This window comes from Callithrix jacchus, chromosome 6 (assembly GCF_049354715.1).
Source record: "Callithrix jacchus isolate 240 chromosome 6, calJac240_pri, whole genome shotgun sequence".
In the NCBI taxonomy this organism is placed as follows: domain Eukaryota; kingdom Metazoa; phylum Chordata; class Mammalia; order Primates; family Cebidae; genus Callithrix; species Callithrix jacchus.
The window spans coordinates 8,941,957-8,961,947 of NC_133507.1; the positions used below are offsets into that span (position 1 = coordinate 8,941,957).

Genomic DNA, 19,991 nt, shown 5'->3' on the forward strand with positions numbered 1-19,991 from the left:
CCTTCCTGCGCATACGTGTGTGTGTGGCCCTGCCTTGTTCTTGCCCTGGCCCTGGCCTGGTGAAGGAGACACAGGGGAGAATGCAGTCAGGGATACTCAGCCTGGGAGCTGACCCTCAGGTGAGGCGCTAAGGAAGTCCCGGGACCTCCCTGAACCTCAGTTGTTCTCATCTGTGCAGCGGCAACCGTGTGCTTGAAGTGAGAACCTCTATGTGGAAGCGGCAGGTCCCAGTCAAGCCCTCTGTAAAGTTACCTCCCCTTTTCCCTTCTCCTCTCACAGAGCTGAAGAATATTTTGCAAAGTTCATTGTAAATATTAAAATAATCTTGGGTGTGTATCATTCATTAAGCCTGTTGAGCTGACTTTAGTTCTACGGCTCTCAAAAGACCAAGAATAAATGGCACAGGGGGGCGAGTTCTGTCTGGTTATAGGCAGTGGAGAAGGGGGCTGAGGAGTCCCAGCGCCCCCTGTTCCCAGCCTGGCTTCTGGTGGAACAAGGGGACAGGCAGGATGGCTGCAAGGTCACCAAGGTGACCTGAATGAACGTGGGAGGTGCTCAAAGCTCTCCTGAGCTCAATAGCCATCACGTCTCGCAAGTCCTGAGCTGCGGCCACCACATCTGCCTCTGCCTTTACCGCCCTGCGAGGGGGGCTCAGCCAGGGTGAGGAGACCCGAGCCTCTGGGACACTCATGGGAGGGCCTCACATTTCTAGCAAGCTGCCATGACGAGCCGCTCTCAGGAGCACAATTCTGGACACCAAGAGGATGAGACATCCTGTGGAGGTGGCCCCGGGGTCGCTGCCGTGGCACCTGCTGGCCCGGCGGGTGGGCTTCCAGATGCTCCTACCTGAGGTAGCCCCCATCAAAAGTGACCAGGAGCCCTTCCTGCCAATAGATAGTCTGATTTCTTTTCACTCTGAATGTGCTACAGCGATTTCTCTGGTTTCCCGTAAAACTGTAAATGGTGACTTTCCTGTTCCTGCTTTTAGTATTCTTCTTGTTTTCAAACAGCTGAAAGACAGAGAAAAGACCCTGCTTAAGTATTCTGGGCTCTGCGCTGGCCCTGGGCAGAGCTCTGTGGAGGCCGGGCTGGGCCCGGACTTGATAAATGACCGCGGTCTTTCCCACCCTCTCCTCCCACGCTGCTCCTCCTTGCTGCCAAATTAAACGTTACATTATCTGATGGGGTCTCCAGGGTATTCCAGAAACACAGTTTTCCCAAAGAATTGAAACATAGGCTGTCCTTTAAAATTTTCTTCCCCTCTCTGACTCTACAAGCAAAAATTCATATTAGAAAATGTAGAAAATACAGAAAAATGTAAGAGAGGAAACCAAACACGAATTTAACACCAAGCAGAGAGATAGTTCAGATTTTGGTATATATTATTCCAGGATTTTTTTTTTCTGTCTCCATAAATGTATAAAAAACAGCTGAAGCCATATTGGATTTCTAATTTTGTATGCTTCAAAAAACTTCACTTTTCCTATGCCATTAAAATCACACATTAAATTTGTTTTTCTAAAGTTTAATATTCTATCAAGTATAGCCATTTCCTGAACCACCCTCTTCTGGAAGGGTAAGTTGGTTCCAATCTTTTGCTCCCTCAAAACCACTGTGAGGCACAGGAGAAAGGCACAAAGCTTTCTCTGATTGAAACTGCTGTCCTTCTTTAGATGTTTACCAGTGGGATTACGTGTCAAAGGGCCTGGATGTTTGAAAGCTCTGGATGTGTCCTGAGGAATCGCTATTTGAACGGTGAGACTGTCCTGTGCACCAACGACCAGTGTGAGTAGGGCCGCATCGTGCGAGGGCTGGGGATTACAGCTCAGCTCTTCGCCAATGTGAAGGATGAAAAGTGGCCTCTCCCTGCTGCCTGAATTTGCATGGCTTTGATGAGTGATGAGACGGAACTCTTTCTCCCTTCCTGCCACCCGTCTGAATTTCAATAGGAATTCTTTCCTAATTTCAAGTGAGGGATGCTGCTGCCCGGAAGGGCACTGGGGCCTCCAGGCCCAGCTGGGCCCCACTTGTGAGCTCGGCCTCCCACCATGCTAGTGCTCCCTGACCCTCCCCTGAGAACACAGCGGGACACAGAGTTCAAAGGGAGGGCAGAGGAATGGGAACGTCGGAGCGCCAGCGCCTGCACCCACTCCTTCAATCAGCGCAACCTTCTGATGCTATAAACAAATCTCCCTCACCGCTAGCACAGGCCGCTACTGTCACGATGGACGTTAGGCTTCTGCATTTATTTTTCTTACCATTTCAGTAAAAATGGGATGATCAAAGAACGTTTTTATAGAGCTGAGAAGTTACAGTTCAATAAGGGCTTTCTAATTCAAATGTAGCAACAGCAAACTCATACGGAGTTTAATGTCAAGGATTTGACAGTCAGGGGTTATGCCAGTAGGTCACAAAAGCAAAGGTGTGTCAGAGTCCCCTGGAGGGCTTGTGAAAACCAGTGCGGGATTCCATCTGCAGTTTCTCATGCAGCGGGTTTGAGACGGGGCCTGAGAACTTGCATTCCTCACATGTCCCCAGGTGAAGCTGATTTTGCGGGTGTAAAAAAGCCACTTTGGTAGACACCACTGTAGCAAATATTGCTTCCATGTTCCTGCCTCGCATGAAACTGACGTTGCCTGACAGCTGGGACTCCTTCCCATAACCCCAGGTAAGGCTACAGAAACTAATGCCTTGGGCTGGGTCTCCAGCGTTACCAGAGCAATGTAGAGTTCTGTACAAGTGGTTCTCAAACTGGGTGCACAGGGGAACTGCCTGGGAGCCTTAAAAAAACCAAAGAGCCTTAAAAGAAACAACTTTTCAACACTATGCCACACTCAAAAGATTCTATTTGATCAGGCTGGAGTGTGGTCAATGTCTTTTAGAATCTCCTCCAGGCGAGCTAGTGTGCAGCCAGGATGGCAAAACTGTACTTCTAAAGTCATGGTTCTCCCAGCATGGCTGCTGGGCTGGTGGATCGCCTTGGGGAATGGATAGAAATGCAAATTCTTGGCCTCCATCTATGCCTACTGAATCAACCTCTGGGGTGGGGCCCACCAAACTGTGTTCTAACCAACTCCAGGTGATTTTGAGGCGGCTAACGTTTAGAACCACCACTTACAAAGGGCGTGTTCTGTCTAAGGTGGGTGCTGCTTTGGAACTCACAGGATGGCTTACATGGGTTGGCCAGCAGCCCATGCCACACCTGCCCCCTGGCACTGCATCAGTGGCATCGCTCTGGGAGAAGGGTCTCCAAGCAGAGCCCCCCAGCAAAGGGCATTCCCCTCCCACCAGGAGACGACTGCAGGTGCCTCTTGGGGCCCCCCCGTGCAGAAAGCACAGCCATAATACCTGCAGGTCCATCTCTGCCAGGCTGATCAGCATCCGCGCGATGAACCTTTGCCAGAAGCCAACGGGCACGAAGCTCATCTTAAATACCCTCTGAATGGTGTTGGCTGTGGGGTGTCGCATGCCGTGGGTGTCCAGGCCAGGTTTAGATGGAAGGAGATGTGGCAGGAGGTAGCTGAAACACATCAAGGGGAATGGTGAACAGCGGGGCCCAAGCTCCCAGCAGATGGCCTGGTGTAGGGAGAGGCTGTGCTGAAGCACCTCAGGCTGCTGGGCTCCTTCCTCCCAGGGCCCTTGGAATTCTGTTAGTAAGAGAACGGCGGTTTATATGCTGAGAATAAATGCTCCAAAGGACAATGAAGACAGATCCCATGATATGTCTAGGTTTCTAAGATAGAGACTAGAAGAAGGCTAAGGGAAGACACGAACACACCTGTGGTCCTACAAATATCAGATGTAGCAAAGGGGACTCAAGTTTCTATTGGTGGGGTTGCGGTTGGGGAATCGCTTAACATTAACTTTGCTTGATGGAGGAAAAACAAATACAGCTTCAGGGTTTCAAGGACAATGCAGATATTAGGGTCAGAGAAACATTTCTGGCCTTCAAAGCTGTTTATTGTTCTTGGCCAGCAGAGACGAGGCAATTGCCTTTGAAAGTCAGAATGAGCCTGTGTTGTGCAAAAGAGGGACGTTTTACGAGAACGCTCTTGGTCATCATAAAAACGCTGCATCAACCCGAAGGTCTGTTGTCATCTCAAAACAGCTGAAACCTGGGAGGTCCCTCCAAAAGTGTGCCTGAAAACCAGCAACAGCTGCATGCTGTGGGGCTGTAGGGGCAGCGACCGGAAAGGCATGGGACAGCCCCCTGGGTGCGTAGATGCTGGATTCTTTCCCAATAAAGCTTTTGCCTTCAGCTCTCCTAATCTTAAAACCAATCTATTTTAGTCCAATAAATGTCCTTAGAACTTTCTGGGAGAGACTCTCTAAACTATAAGAAAATTCAATGAATGCTTATGGGCCAAGCACATAGGCACAAGTCTCGGCTCTGACTTACATGCTCTGACACATGGGTACACCACGGGAAGAGGAAGGATCCCCTCTGGCAGGGCTGGGAAGCTAGACAGGGACTGCGCGGATGGTGCAGCACACACGGTGGTGAAACAGTAGCCTTTGCCGCCTTTCAGGTCTTGGGTGAAAGTGCATTCCCAACCTCCCGCTAGCTGCCTCTCCATCAGAGTGTCCTGTCTTGTCCCTTCACATCTGACAATTCCTCTCTCTGCTGAGTGTCTGTTCCCCATACGGGAGGCCCTGGGCCGTGGTTGCCATTTCTTTTTGCGTTTCCCACTGTGTCTCATGCATCCTGGGTGTCTCTCGTGGCCCTCTTACAGTGGCGCTGCCCTGTGGCTTTCTCACTCTTCTCTCTCCTTTTTGGAGGGTGCTTGGACAGTAGGGGGCCCTTCTCTGTCCCAAGGTTCACTCGCATGAAGTGCAGAGGCACCCAGAAGAGGTGCTCTATGATGTTTTTGAGGGCAGAGCTTTAGAAGGTGGCAAGGCGAATGAGGAGATTCCGAGTGGCCACGGAAGCCATTCCCAAGGTAAGCAGTGGTCTCGTGGTAGTTGAGATTTGTATCCTGGATACAGCTTCATTGCCAACATCAGCATCAAATCCAGGAAGTGGCTGAAATGGAAACTAGGACTAGGGGGCCTGAGGACCAAGCTGGTTTAGGGCAGAGCATCACCGAGGTCTCACCTCTTCTGTGCTCCCCAAGCCAGTCCCTACCCACTGAGGGGAGGCATTCAGTTCAGTTGCTTGGGAAGATGCATCCTGGTACTGAGTAGCACAGAGGAGAGTGGAAGAAAAGAAGACGCCAACACTACGCTTGGTTTTCATGAAAGCCAAGCCTTGACAGTGAGAGTTTGAAGGAAGGAAATGTAAGTAAGAACTTGTGAGTCTGCCAAAATTCCCTGCTGAGAGCACCCTGCTAGTAAGGGCAGGGACCTCACTGCCTCTCCCCTGCCTCCCACGGGCCAAACGCTAGGGCCAGAGCACGTGTGGTGGGAAGGCAGGGAAGTGTGCTGACCGATGCTCAGGGCTGACGGCAGAACTGAGGGTCTGGGCAGGTGGGTAAGAGGCAACGAGAAGGGGAGTATAAGAGCAGTAAAAGCGGCTGGGCGTGGTGGCTCACGCCTGTAATCCCAGCACTTTGGGAGGCCGAGGCGGGTGGATCACGAGGTCAAGAGATCGAGGCCATCCTGGTCAACATGGTGAAACCCCGTCTCTACTAAAAATACAAAAAATTAGCTGGGCATGGTGGCGCGTGCCTGTAATCCCAGCTACTCAGGAGGCTGAGGCAGAATTGCCTGAACCCAGGAGGCGGAGGTTGTGGTGAGCCGAGATTGCGCCCATTGCACTCCATCCAGCCTGGGTAACAAGAGCGAAACTCCGTCTCAAAAAAAAAAGAGCAGTAAAAGCCACAGGAGGATGGTGGCAGAGCCCTGGAAGGGGCAGGAGGCTTCTCAGAGGTCCCTGGACTGCAGCAGGGCAGGTGGTTGGGGATCCTTGATCATATGAGAGGAGGTGGCATGGGGTCAGAAGGTCCTTGGTGAGGGGTCAGGTGAGGAAGACTGAGGAGGACCCCTGTCTGACCAGAAGACGATAGGGTAGCATCTTTAAAAGGCTGACAGAAAAAGTACCCAGAATTCTACATCCAAGAAAATTATCCACAAAAAATGAGAGTGTTAATAAAGATATTTTCATATACACAAAAGTCTTGCCTGAAAAACAGAATTTATTGCCATCAGACTTAGACTTTAAGAAATGCTACACATAATTCTTCAGGCTAAAGAAAGATGATACTAGATGGAAATTTGGTTCTAGGGAAAGAAAGGAAGAGCAACAGAAATGGTCGATGTATTTTTTCCCTTAATTTCCTAAAAGACTATTGATTGTTTAATTATTTAAAGCAAAAGTAATAACACTATGTTATGGGGTTCATTACATACATGGTAGTCCTCCCTTATCTGCAATTCTTTTTTCACGGTTTCAGTTCCTGGTCCAAAAATATAAAGATATTGAGAGAGAGACAGAGAGACAGAGAGAGAGAGAGAGAGAGAGAGAGAGACAGGAAGAGGGAGGGAGGGAGAGAGAGAGAGAGAGACACCACCCTTATGTAACTTCTATTACAGTATATTGTCATAATTACCCTGTTTTGTGATTAGTTATTGTTGTTAATCTCTTACTGGGTTACAATTAAACTTTATCCTAGGTATGTATATATAGGAAAACGCACGGTATATGTAGGGCTCAATACTATCGCAGTTTTAGGCATCCACTGGGGTCTTGAAATCTACCGGCTGTGGATAAGGGGGACTCTGTATAGAAGAAACATGGATGACAGCAAGAGTACAGAGGATGGTGGGAGCAGTAGTGTCACTGTATCGTGGTAAGGCTTTTGCATTTAATTCAAAGTGGTATAATATTAATTACAAGTGGATTGTGATAAGGTAGGAACACATATTCTAATCCCAAGAGTAACCACTAAAACACAATACCAAGAAGAATAGCCAAAGGCCCAAGAGACAGCATGAAGATACTAAAATAAAATATTACTCAAAAGAAGGCAGGAAAGAATGAACAAAATAAATAGAGGATACTAAATAAATACAGGATAAATAAACAGTAGGTTTAAATCCAATCATATAATTAAGTATGATAAACATAAATGAATCAAATATTTGTATTAAAAGGCAGAGATGATCAGGTTGGATAATGTGCTGTCAGCAGCAGATTCTTTTATTTTTTTGAGACAGAGTCTCTGTCTGTTGCCCAGGCTGGAGTGAAGTGCTGCGATCTAGGCTCACTGCAATCTCCACCTCCTGGGTTCAAGTGCTTCCCCTGCTTCAGCGACCCGAGTAGCTAGGAGTACAGGCGCACACTACCACACCGGGCTAATTTTTTTGTATTTTAGTAGAGACAGAGTTTCATCATGTTGGCCAGAATGTTCTCGAACTCCTGACTTCACGATCCACCCTCCTTGGCCTCCCAAAGTGTTGGGATGACAGGTTTGAGCCACTGAGCCCAGCTGAGATTCATTTTTAATACATCTAATAAGCTGCTACTAAAAGGATAGGGGGGAAAAAACCAGGTAGAACGAAAAGAGCTGGTGTGGCTATTTTAATATCAGATAAAATAGACTTCAAGAAAAGGAATATTACCAATGATAAAGAGAAACATTTTATAAAATAACAAAAGGGTTACTTCGTTACCCAGGCATGACACAAATGTGTGTATGTAAGTAATAATGTCTTCAAAATGTATAAAACAAAACCTGTCAGAACTGGAGAGAGTAGACTGGCCATTAGATATTTTTACCATCTCTCTCTTAGTAGTTTATAGAATGAGTAAGAAAAAAAAAATCAGTGAGAATATGGAAGATTTAAACACATTGTTTACCACTTTGAGCTAATTAAAGTTTATAAAATACTGTAGCCAAACCACAGTAAACACATTTTTGTGTGTGTGCTTCAGACTTTCACCAAGGAAGATCACACATTGGCCCACAAAACAAGTCTTATTAATTTCAAAATACAGAAATCTTAGAATATATTCTCTGACCAAAATAATTAAACATTAATAACAATATGGCAAGTAGGAAATTCCAAAGTATTTGAAAATTAAAAAACACACTTCTAAATAACCAATCAATTAAAGAAGAAATCACAAGATATATTAGAAAATCTTTCAAACGAAATGATAAAAGCACAACTTAGCAAAATTGGTTGTATTTGCATATAAAGCCGTGCTGAGAAAGCTATGGCTTTAAATACTTATGTAGAAAATGATCCAGAAATCTCACTATTGGCTATCTACCCAGAAGAAAAAAGTCATCATACAACACTATTGGCTATCTACCCAGAAGAAAAAAATCATCATACAACAAAGATACTTGCACACACATGTTTGTAACAGCACAATTCATTATTGCAAAAATATGGAACCAGCCCAAATGCATACCAATCAACAATTGGATAAAAAATTTGGTTTGTGTGTGTATATGTGTATATATATATTTGGTGTGTGTGTGTATATATATATATATTTGGTGTGTGTGTGTCACACACACACACACACACACACACACACACACACAGAGGTTATAATGTAAACTAGTTCAGCCACTGTGGAAAACTGTATGGTGATTTCTCAAAAAACTAAAAATAGAACTATCATACAGGGCCAGGTGTGGTGGCTCATGCCTGTAATCCCAGCACTTTGGGAGGCTGAGGTGGGTGGATCATGAGATCAAGGGATCGAGGCCATCCTGGTCGACATGGTGAAACCCCGTCTCTACTAAAAATACAAAAAAAATTAACTGGGCATGGTGGCGCGTGCCTGTAATCCCAGCTACTCGGGAGGCTGAGGCAGGAGAATTGCCTGAACCCAGGAGGCGGAGGTTGCGGTGAGCTGAGATCACACCATTGCACTCCAGCCTGGGTAACAAGAGCGAAATTCCGTCTCAAAAAAAAAAAAAAAAAGAACTATCATACAATCCAGTAGTCCCACTAGTGGGTATTTATACAAAGGAAATCAGGTGCTGAAGGGATACCTGCATTCCCATATCTACTGCAGCACTATTCGCATAGCAAAGATGAGAAATCAACCTAAGTGTCCATCAATGGACAGATGGATAAAGGTACATACACACAATGAATACAGTTAGGCCCCACAGAAGAATGAACTCATGTCATTTGCAGCAGCATGGATGGAACTGGAAGTCATTACTCTAAATGAAATAAGCCAGGCAAAGGAAGACAAATACCGCCTGCTCCCACTCACATGTGGGAGCTAAAAAACTCCTGTCTTATGGAGATAGAAAATAGAATGACAGATGCCAGAAGCTGGGAGGGGTGTGAGAGTGGGAGGGAGAGATGAAGAGAGGTTGCTGAATGAGTATAAACAGTTAGAAGAAGTAAGTTCTAATGATCAATAGCAGATGAGGGTGACTATAGCTGGCAAGAATACATTGTATATTTCACAGTAGTTAGACGTGAGGACTTGAAATGATACCACACATAGAAAGGATAATACTCAAGGTGATGGATACCTCAAATACCCTGACTTGATCATTCCACATTCTATGCATGTAAAAAATACTCACACGTACGCCATATGTATGTAAAATATTATGTATCAATAAAAGAAATGTGAGCTAATAAATGCAGCTCCAGAGGCTGGAAAAGATAAGAGAATGCGTTTTCTTCCAGAGCCTCCAGAGGCAGCCTGATCCTGCTGATGTCTTGATTTTGGACCAGGGAAACGGATTTTGGATTTCTGGCTTCCAGAAATGTAAGGGAATAGATGTGTGTTGTTTTAAGATGCCACGTTCATGGTACCTTACAGCAGCCACAGGAAACTGATACAGAAGGATCACACGACCTGATTTCAAGCCTTACTCTAAAGCTACAATGATTAGAGTTTGGCACTGGTGTAAGGACAGGTACATAGGTTAGTGAAACAAAAGAGAGTCCTGAAATATACCCACCCAACCGATTTTTGAGGAGGAAATCAAGGTAATTCAATGGGGAAAGGAAAATCTTTTCAACAAATGGTTCTGGAACACCCAGATAAATATATGGGGAAAAAATGGACCTCAACCCCCTACTTTACCCCATATACAAAAATTAATTTTACGTAGATTATAGGCCTGGGAGTAAAAGCTAAACTACAAACCTTCTAGAAGAAAAATATAGAAATATCATCAAGATTGTGGTATAATCAAATATCTCTTAAAGATGACACAAAAAGCAGTAATCACAAAATAAAAAAGTTAGACTTCATTAATATAAAAAAAAAAGCAAGTCACAGACTGGGAGAAAATGTTTGCAAATCATATATTGGAGAAAGAACTTGTATCCAGAAGATATAAAGAAGTACATATCAGTACCAAGAAGGAAAACATTCTAATCATAAAATAGACATAAAACTTGAACAGACACTTCACAAAAGAAGATAGACCAATGGTCATTAAGCTCATGAAAGGTATTCGACCTCATTAGTCATGAAGAAAATGTAAAGTAAAGCCACAGTCAAGGACATGTTCACATCCACTAGAATAGCTAAAATCAGAAAGACCTAGAGCCAACAAATACTGGGGAGGAAATGGAACTTACAGTCTCTTGGAAGAACACACAATCGTTTGGGGGACAGCCTGGTGATTTCTTATAAAATTAAACTTACACTCTATGACCCAGCAATTCCACTCCTAGTTTTTACCCAAGAGAAAAGAAAACATGTGTCTACAAAAAGACTTGAGACTATTTACAGCAGTGTAAACAGTAACAGCCCAGAGCTGGAAACCATGCTAATGTCTATCAACGGGTGAGTGGATAAGCAAATTGCAGTAGAGCCATACAGTGGAATACGACTCAGCAACAAAAAGAACCAACTTCTGATACACACAACCACGCAGATGGAGCTCAGACGCATGATGTTTAGTGGGAGAAGCCGATTAGAGACCATACCGTGTGACTCTGTGCAGTCGAGCAGTTCAAGAACAGGGAACACCAGGCTCTGGTGCTAGAACTCAGAGTGCTGGTGGTGATACGGATGGGAAATGACCGGAAGGGAGTGTGAGGGGACTTCCGGGATGACAGGAACATCCTGTATCTTGATGCAGGTGCTGCTTGCACAGTTGTATGCATTTGTCAAAAGTCACTGTTTTGAACACTAGCGATTTGTGCATTTCACTGTAATTAAACTTTACCTATGATGGAATGCTACCCAGCCATCAACAGGAATGAATTGACAGCATTTGCAGCGACCTGGGTGAGACTGGAGACTATTATTCTAAGTGAAGTAACTCGGGAATGGAAAACCAAACATTGTATGTTCTCACTGATATGGGGGAGCTGAGCTATGAGGGTGCAAAGGCATAAGAATGACACAACGGACTTTGGGGGCTTGGGGGAAAGATTCTGAAGGGGGTGAGGGATAAAAGACACAAATAGGGTACAGTGTATCCTGTTTGAGTGATGTGTGCACCAAAAGCTCATTAATCCCCACTAAACAACTTACTCATGTAACCAAATACCACCTGTATCCCAATAACTTATGGAAAAAATATTTAAAACTGTAAAAACAAAAACAAAAAACAACCCAGAAGCAGATGTGGGTGGCACAAGGAGGAAAGGGCCAGACAAAAGAACTGTTTCATGGGAGACAGCAGGGCTATGTCATGGCAGGTGGGGTGAGGACTGGACGTCAGGGGTACAGAGAGGAATTTTGAGCTTAGAGTGCCACTCCCCAAGCACAGTTCCACGGTGGAGGTGATCGGTGCGACCAGACAGCAGAGGAGAGAAAGCAGGAGTCTCAGACATGCTCAGTTGGTCACCATGCCAGATTTCTAGGCAGGAGCAATTTGGAAGCCCAGGCCGGAGCCTCTGGAGGGTGGGCCCTGCTGAAAATCTGGGGATTGTTCCCTTGGGGCATGGAGGACCAAGGCAGCTGAACCGATGGCTTGAGGAAAGTGCAGGGGAGGGGCCTGCTGAGGACACTGGAGGCTGGGAGGGTGGCAGGGTCCCATCATGGAGAAGGCCCTCCGGAGGTGAGGGTCAGTACTTGGGGCAGGTTCGGCGGAGGATAGGAGGGGTACCTGGGGGCACCTAGTAGGCTGCCTGGCAACCAGCAAAAGTGATGAGGGGTAGCAGGTGCTGGGGAGCGAGGAAAGGAGGAAGGAAAATGAGAAGGGAGGCTCGTTTGTTTTGTTTGCAGTTTAGGACTGGGGAGACCTGGGTGTGTTACAGATCCGGGAGAAGTCCAGGGAAAGAGGCAAGGATTAGCTACTATACAGAAAGCCTCCATTTGACCCTTAGACCATCTGCTCTGGAGCAGCTGATCACATTGTCTCATGATTTAATCATGCTGGACTACATTTTGAAGCTGGGCTGTGTAATAAGCATGCACATTCTAGCTCACTCACTTTTTTGTTTCTTTGTTTGTTTGAGAAGGAGTCTCACTCTGCTGCCCAGGTTAGAGTGCAGAGGCACGGTCCCTGCTCACTGCAACCTCTGCCTTCTGGGTTCAAGCCATTCTCCTGCCTCAGTCTCCCAAGTAGCTGGGATTAGAGGCACCTGCTAGCACACCCAGCTAATTTTTATATTTTTAGCAGGAATGGGGTTTCACCATGTTGGTCAGACTGGTCTTAAACTCCTGACCTCAAGTGATCCATCTGCCTTAGCCTTGCAAAGAGCTGGGATTACAGGCGTGAGCCACCTCACCAGGCCACTTACTCTCTTTTACCAAATAACGAAGCATCAAGCCCCTGAAAACTGAAATGCCCACAAATTATTTTTAATGCCATCCTTACATGTTTTCCTGCACTTTTTCAATAAGTGTATTTATTTTAACTTCCTGAACAGAAGCCCGTGGCACAGGGGGCCAGCTGTGCTCACTGTCCCGCTGACCCCGGCCAGGCAGGCAGGTCATCAGGTGCTGGCCTGTCCCTGGGTTTGGGGGTGCAGCAGTGGCAGCACAGATCCCTGGAAATCTTGTTCAGGGCACCAGTGGCTCCAGACCTCAACTCCCTTTTTGGGGAGCAGCCTGCACAGCCTGGCCTGGTAAGTCTGTGTCCTCACCTGTCATTGGCGACGGGCAGGGCGATCTCAAACTTGGCCAGGAACTGGAAGTACTGCTCTTCTGTCTGCTGTGTGAAGCCGGTCCCTACCAGCAGCATCCTGAGGTCTTCTGCTCTGATCACCCCGTTCTTGGCCACTGACCGCGAGCCCTTAATGTTAAAGATCCTCTGCAGACATTCGGACAGCCAGATAGGGTCAAGGAAGTAGAGGTTCCTCAGGCCGTGGCTGGTGTCCGGGAAGTGTAGCAGAGTTCCGGTTTCTATGAGGAAGCTGATGGCTGCCCCAGGCAAGAAGAGGAAGCAGTAGTCAGACAAAGGGGCAAAAGGGACTCCGGGGTGGCCCTCTTTCCGAAAGGACCCAGGTCACAAATTCTTCCTAGGAAGAAACCAACATGCCCGACACGCTGGACACTTTAGGCAGGTGGGCAGCCTGGTCACTGGTTCCCTGGTGGCCCATGGTAACTCTTGCCAAAGTCCTGGACTGAGGGCCACTTCGGTAACCACAGTTGATCCTCATAACATTTGTGGATTTTGCCTTTGCAAATTTACCTTCTGGCTAAAATCTATCTGTGATCCCAAAATCAATGTTATTTACAGACATGTGCTGACCAGTGAAAAATCTGCATTGACCAATGTGCACATTCCCAGCAGAGGCTGAACAGGGCAACGCTCTCAGCTCTCATGCTGAAAACAAGTGGCCTCTTAGTGGTCTACGTCAGTGCCATGATTTTTACATTTTTGTGGTTTTTGTTGACGTGTTTATTGTTTAAAGTGGAGCCAAGTGAAGTGCTGAAGCACTGTATTTCCCTAAGTGTGAGAAGGCTGCGATGTGCTTTATGGAAAAAAACCCGTGTGTTACATAAGCTTTCTTCAGGAATGAGCGATAGTGCTGTCAACCATGAATTCGATGCCAATAAATCAGCAACATATATTAAGTACGGTGTCTTTAAGCAGCAGCACACATAAAACGAGGTTCTGTATTGATAAGCTGATGAGACTGTTGTGACCAGAAGCTCGCAGGAACCTACACCAGCATCTCTCCTAGGAGCACTGGTTCAGTATTTGCTATTTCAGTGATCACAGTGACTTCACAGAACATAACTCCTGTGGATAATGAGAATCAAGAACCGACTATTAATTGACCTCTGTCTCCCTGACTAGACCCGTCAGCCCTGGAGGTCAGGGGCCAGCCCATTAGCTTGTATGTCTGCCCCTGTGGCCAACACAATGCTGGTGTAGAGTAGCTCTTTGTATTCTCTCCCTTCAAGGAAAGAAGGGTGGGAGGGAAGGAGGAAGGGGAGGCGGATGGGAGGCAGAAATGCAGGCTGAGTGTTGGGATCTCACTCATTACTGAGGGCCAAGCTAAAGATAGCAAGTGCAGATGGTTCCATTTCTCACAGGCACCCTGCTCCCCACCCCAGCCCCACCCACCTGACTGCAGGTCTTCATAGTCCTTGATGTCATTGTCGGGCGTCTGCTCCACCAGCTGCTCCAGCTGCCTGTCCGTCAGGTACTGCACATCGTCGTCCAGGCTGCGGCGCTGCTGCTCCGCCAGCACAGCCTCCTGCAGGCTCAGGTAGCTCCTGGGAATCTGGGGGACAGATAGGCAAGGCAGGGTCCCTCAGGTCCCAAGTTGTGCCCACCAGCTTGGGCAGATCCTGCCTGGTCCCTGCCACCTGAAAGGGTGGGACATTTTCACCCACTGTCTTCTGTCCTGACCCTCCCTCACCAGGAACCACTGAGGCCTTGCAACACAGACATGGCTTTCACAGGGGAGGGGGCACAGTGCAGATCCCCAACAAGGGGAAGCATGCCCTCTGGTTTAAACTGGATGAGCAAGGTACCCACCAGCCTTCCTGCCAGTCGCTGGCAGCCGATAGTGCTGCCCACGTCCTTCATGCTGCACGTGACGTGGAAGATGAGCTGCCTCAGCCCTTCCTGACCTTCCAGGCTCTTGCAGGAAATCTCACTGTGTGCAAAAAAGACCCGCGTTTACTCATCGTGCCCCACTCCGAGGAAGCACAGCAGCTTCTCTGTGTTCCAAGGATGTTTGTCCTGAATGCTGGCAAGTCTGGAGAACTCATGAAAGACGACACAAGAAGTTTATTGAGGCCTTGTTTGGTACGAACCACTGTGCTGGTGCCCGACACTGTGTCACTTTAGTCTGTCTTCCAGGACTACACACGGCACTTGACAGCAGAGGGAAGTGAGGTCCAGAGGTTCACTGAGACCCCCAAGGGCACAGGCTGGGCAGGCACAGACTCACATAGGCTGGACGCGGGTTCTGATCTAGAGCTAGCACCCTCTTATCACATGGGGCTTTCTCAAGGGCACAGCAGGAACTCTTGAAAGCCTCATCCTGTATTATTCTGAGCCAGGCCACTGTATCCCCAGGCTGACCTGTGCACCAGTACCCATGGCGCTCCACCCGGGATGAGGGAGTCTGAGAGCCCCCGGTGCAGCCGCTGCAATGTGCAGTGAATACCCACGGCGCTCCACCCGGGATGAGGGAATCTGAGAGCCACCAGTGCAGCCGCTGCAATGTGCAGTATATTTCACTCTCATCAGGGCACCCTTAATTTGCGGAACCTCAGCTTCTTCATCTACAAAGTGACACAACAATCTCCACAACCCACAGGGATATCGTGAAGGTCCAGTGACAGGTGGTGAGTCCAGGGAAGTTGGACTTACCTGCATGGACCCATCCTGATGCCTACCCAAAAGCCCCTCCCAACTCTTGGCCCTCTGTGACTTGAAGGCTGCTCTCAGGACCACTCAGACGTGATGCAGGGCTGGGCTCTCCCTCCCAGACTTGCATCAGATCTGAGTGGTGGACAAGGACACACCCTCCCCGGGGTCTGCCCATGATCAGTGATTGACCAATGAGATGGACAGCCATTGGATGGGTGGTGCCCACGTTCAGCCTCCTAGTTGCATGGGCAGCATGCATTTTCAGTACTGGCCCTGGGGATGGGGAGGAGGCAGAAAGGAAGCACAGAGGGGGCATCTCCAGGCCTCATTCAGCCAGCCGTCCAGTGGATTTTCACCCTCTCCAAGACTGGGTCAGCTCTGCAGGCTGCCACCCTTGGCCAGGGAAGGGGCCTAGCCCCACCCAGCCTCAGGAGCTCTCTGTAAGCAGATCCCAGGATAGATCAGCAGCCGGCACCCACAGGAAGGCAGGAGCAGCTAGAGGCTGGGCACTCACTGTAAGTGTTTGAAGGTGATATCCGGGAAGCCTGTGGCCCGGGAGCCGGATGGGGAGCGGCAGAGCGCCAGCACGTAGGCGCGCAGCGTCGCAATCCTTTCCACGCGGAACTTGGCTTCAATTAAGTCCAGGTGTGTCCCGACCACCAGCACCACGGCATTTGGGGCCTTGGCCTGTAACAGAGAACGCCAAGGCTGAGTACTGTCTCTGTTCAGTGAACAGGGGACAAGACAGGGCTCCCTGCAGGTGTGCTGACCCTGGATGCCGTGGGCCCTGCTCAGCCACCAATCTGCAGCCTTGAGATGGTTTGGATGTGTGTCCCCTCCAACTCCCATGTTAAAATGTGATCCACAGTGTTGGAGGGGAGGCCTGATGGGAGGCTGGGTCATGGGTGCAGATGCCACATGAATGGCTTTGTGCCCTCCTGCAGTAATGAGCGAGTTCACCTGATTGTGAAAAGGAGCCTGGCTCCTCCTCCTCTTTCTCCTGCTCCCTCTCTCACCATGTGACCTGTCAGCTCTCTTTCCCTTCTGCCATGACTAGAAGCTTCCTGAGGCCTCAGCAAAAGCCAAGCAGGCGCTGAAGCCATGCTTGTACAGTTTGCGGAACCGTGAGCCAAGTAAACACTCTTTTCTTCATAAATTACCCAGTCTCGGGCAATCTTTTACAGTAATGCAGAACAGACTGCTATAGGATTGTCAGCCCAGGCAGCGCTCATGCTCTTCATTACTGTGAACCCCAGGGACTGCTGCATTGAGGGGTTTCTATGGTGCTCTGTGACCTCCTCTACAAGGGGTGCTGAGTGGGACTTGTGGGGAGGGATTTCTGACCCTTCAGAAATGACAGCAGCCATCTGAGGCAGGGAGACAAGGACACCTTTACACCAGGAAGGGGACCCTGCTGCCCTTTTGGATCCAAGGGTGGGGTTCCTAAATGTAAGGGAAGCAGGGAAATTACAAGAGCACCGCCAGCCCTCAGCAGAGGAAGGTTTCAAGTGCCTCACTGTGCAGAGCAGCAGGACCACGGTTCTGGGCCCTCTGTGGAACAGAATCCCTTTTTTCTAAGTACAGCGGATGCTTGAGAGAAGCTCTGGGAATGGAAACGGCATGGCCGGCGGCGGGTGTCCTCACCTCGATGTTGAGCAGCCAGAACTGGAGGCTGGCCACGGCCTCCTCCCCCAGCGCCAGGTTCCAGACCACCACGTACAGGGCCTTATCCGTGAAGAAGCACTGGTTGACAGTGGCCATGCTGGCCGGTCCCCCGATATCCCAGACGTTGAACTCCACGGACTCAACCTACTTGAGCAACAAGGCAGCAACAGGGAGGCATTTTAGAGACAAAGCCTTCAGTAAATCAAACGGAGACCACTGATAACTCTGGAGGCTGGACTTGAGGGGCTGAGACAACCATGGGAAAATTCTGGACACCCTGTTGTTTATCTTAGGAAGCAGGATCTGGGCGAGGGACAGGGGTCCTGTGGCATGGGGTGGGCTTCTGTCTACTCCTAGCAGAGCAGGGGCCAGGCCCGGGACAGACATCAGAGGGCATGGGCCTCTGTCTGGGCTGCAGATGCTGGGGGACACCCTGTGGGAGGAAGCTGCACTCTGATGTCATGGCTTGCGCTGGGGTTCAGCCTCCCTCTGTGCCAGGGCAAGAGCAGGAGATGGGGTCAGAGGGCAGCGCCCCCGAAGGATGCTGGGAAACTCCCTTCCACTGTGTGGGAATGAAACAAAAGATGAGCTGTCGGGGTGCCGGGAACGGCTGTGTAAACGGTGGTTTCTCTGTCATTGCATGAGGTAAGAGTGTGGTCCTGGAAGCTAGGGCTACAGTTTTCCACAGAAAGGAGTCATCTCCGTGAGGCAGTGTCGGCCTCCAAGACAGCATGCTGACCTGGTTTTGTATAAAGATGAAAACAGCTGTTCTCAACCGGCTAAGGCCAGCCACGCAGAGAGCTGCACAGGACTGTCCTTCCACTAAAGGGTGGGGCTTTAGTCACCGCAGAAGGGAAGTGGGGGCTGAAGGCCAGGAAAAATAGAAGCACTAATTCACCCTTCAGGCCTCAGCTAGAGGAAGCTAAGAGAAGAAATGAGATTGCATCATTGTTAAGAAAAAAGCAGAGCAGGAGACAAGGCAGAGGATTCTGGGCCCTGGAGAGAACTTTTAGACTCAGTTGGATTTGCTCCTGGAATGCTCTAGAATGGGCCCGGCATTGATTGTTGTGTTGACTGTTCTAGCCCCAGCAGGCAGCGCTCCATCCTTTGGAGGACCAGCTTTCGAGTCTGCGCTAGAATAGATGCACAGCTTTAATGCCTAAGTTCTCAAACAAGGCTTGGAACGTTGCTGTGTGTGAAAGGTGCTACGGTGTCTGGCTGGCACTGTGTGGGACTTGGCGGAAAATCAGGAAACATCTGGACCTCAGGGCTCCTCAGTTTTCCATAGTGAAGCAGTCTCCTTGCCCCTTGTATCCCAAGGAGCCACAGGGTGGCAGAAACGCAAATAGAGCTGATGAGGAAGGCCTTATCTATGTGTGTTTGCTCCCCAAGCTCAGAGAAAGAGCAAACTGCCCTGCTCTATTCCAGGGATAGAGATCCCACCTATAGTTCATGGGCTCTATTCTCTGTTTCATGAACAGGAAAATGTTCCTTTCCATTTGCCTGGCACTGAATGGAAAGCAGGATGACTAATAGGTTCAGTGATGAACTCCTTTTTTTTTTTTTTTTTTTTTGAGATGGAGTCTTACTCTGTCACCAGGCTGGAGTGCAGTGGCGCGATTTGGCAAACTCCACCTCCCAGGTTCAAGCAGTGATGGATTTATTTTCAGTAGGGCTTAGAAACAGGACTTTTCAGAACCTGGGGTGAAAGCAGGTATCAGGGAGGACAGGGCATTAAGTCCCGGAGTGCTTTTAGCTTCCTCATTAGAGGGCAGATGCTGGTGTGTTTCACTGTCTGCAACAGTGGTTATGCTCAGCCCTGGGGGTGCCTTACCCCGGACCACTTGAACTTGAATCCTTGGGGTCAAAGAGCAGTGAGGTGAGGCCTGGGCAGTGCTATCTTTAAAAGCTCCTCAAGGAAATCTAATGGACAGTCAGGGTTAAGAACCACTGGCCCAAAGCTTTGAGTTCACAATCACAAAAACACACAGGGCAGGAGGATCGTTTAAGCTGGGAGGTTGAGGATACATCCAGCCTGAGTGACAGAGGGAGACACTGTCTCAAAGAAAAGAAAGGAAAAAACTACAAAGTCACATCAAGAGACGATGTGCTGCTCTTGGCAGAAGCTGGTACAGAACAGTACACAGTGGCTCCTGCAAAGGTTCTGGCTTTGGACATCAGGCTGAGAAAACCCTGGGTTCTCTGTGGAGAAGAGAGAGGAGTCCAAGGGATGTCCCGCCCGCCCACAGGGACACTGCGCACAGGGACTCTTGACCTTGGCTCTCGAGCCAGCTGGCCTCTGGAGCTCCCACTTGGTGGTCCTGATGGTGGCCTCGCCGTGCACCACCTGGGAGGCCCTCCCCGTCTGTAAGATCTCCAGGAGGGTGGACTTGCCCTGGCGCGGGGGACCCACGATGATCATCTTCATCAGCTTGCACCTCTCTGCTTTCCGCAGCTGAGCTCGTAAGTAAGACAGCATTGCTTTGGGGCCTGTGCAGAATCATAAAGGGGAAAGGTAGGTGCATGGGAACATGCTCACTTCTCTTAGAACACAAAATCCTGTCGTGAAGAAACTTTCTTTGTGTTCTGATGGGGACAGTTAAGGAACATTGGAGCAGGTGGAGGGAAGGAGTGACACTAATCACCCCGAAAGTGAAG

The 19,991-nt window shown here is 48.7% G+C and overlaps 1 protein-coding gene across 7 annotated transcripts in view; it reads right to left on the reverse strand.

Annotated features, from left to right (window-relative positions):
• LRRK1 (leucine rich repeat kinase 1) overlaps positions 1-19,991 on the reverse strand; it is a 148,997-nt gene that overhangs the window by 26,504 nt on the left and 102,502 nt on the right. For all 7 annotated transcript variants that reach the window (XM_008998289.5, XM_054257195.2, XM_054257193.2 and 4 more), the window contains 8 exons: positions 19,609-19,823; positions 17,313-17,477; positions 16,183-16,355; positions 14,826-14,946; positions 14,409-14,568; positions 12,979-13,255; positions 3,349-3,520; positions 847-1,010 (listed from right to left, as the gene is read on the reverse strand). In XM_008998289.5, the coding sequence (XP_008996537.2) occupies positions 847-1,010; positions 3,349-3,520; positions 12,979-13,255; positions 14,409-14,568; positions 14,826-14,946; positions 16,183-16,355; positions 17,313-17,477; positions 19,609-19,823 (1,447 nt within the window). The remainder of the gene's footprint in view (positions 1-846; positions 1,011-3,348; positions 3,521-12,978; positions 13,256-14,408; positions 14,569-14,825; positions 14,947-16,182; positions 16,356-17,312; positions 17,478-19,608; positions 19,824-19,991) is intronic.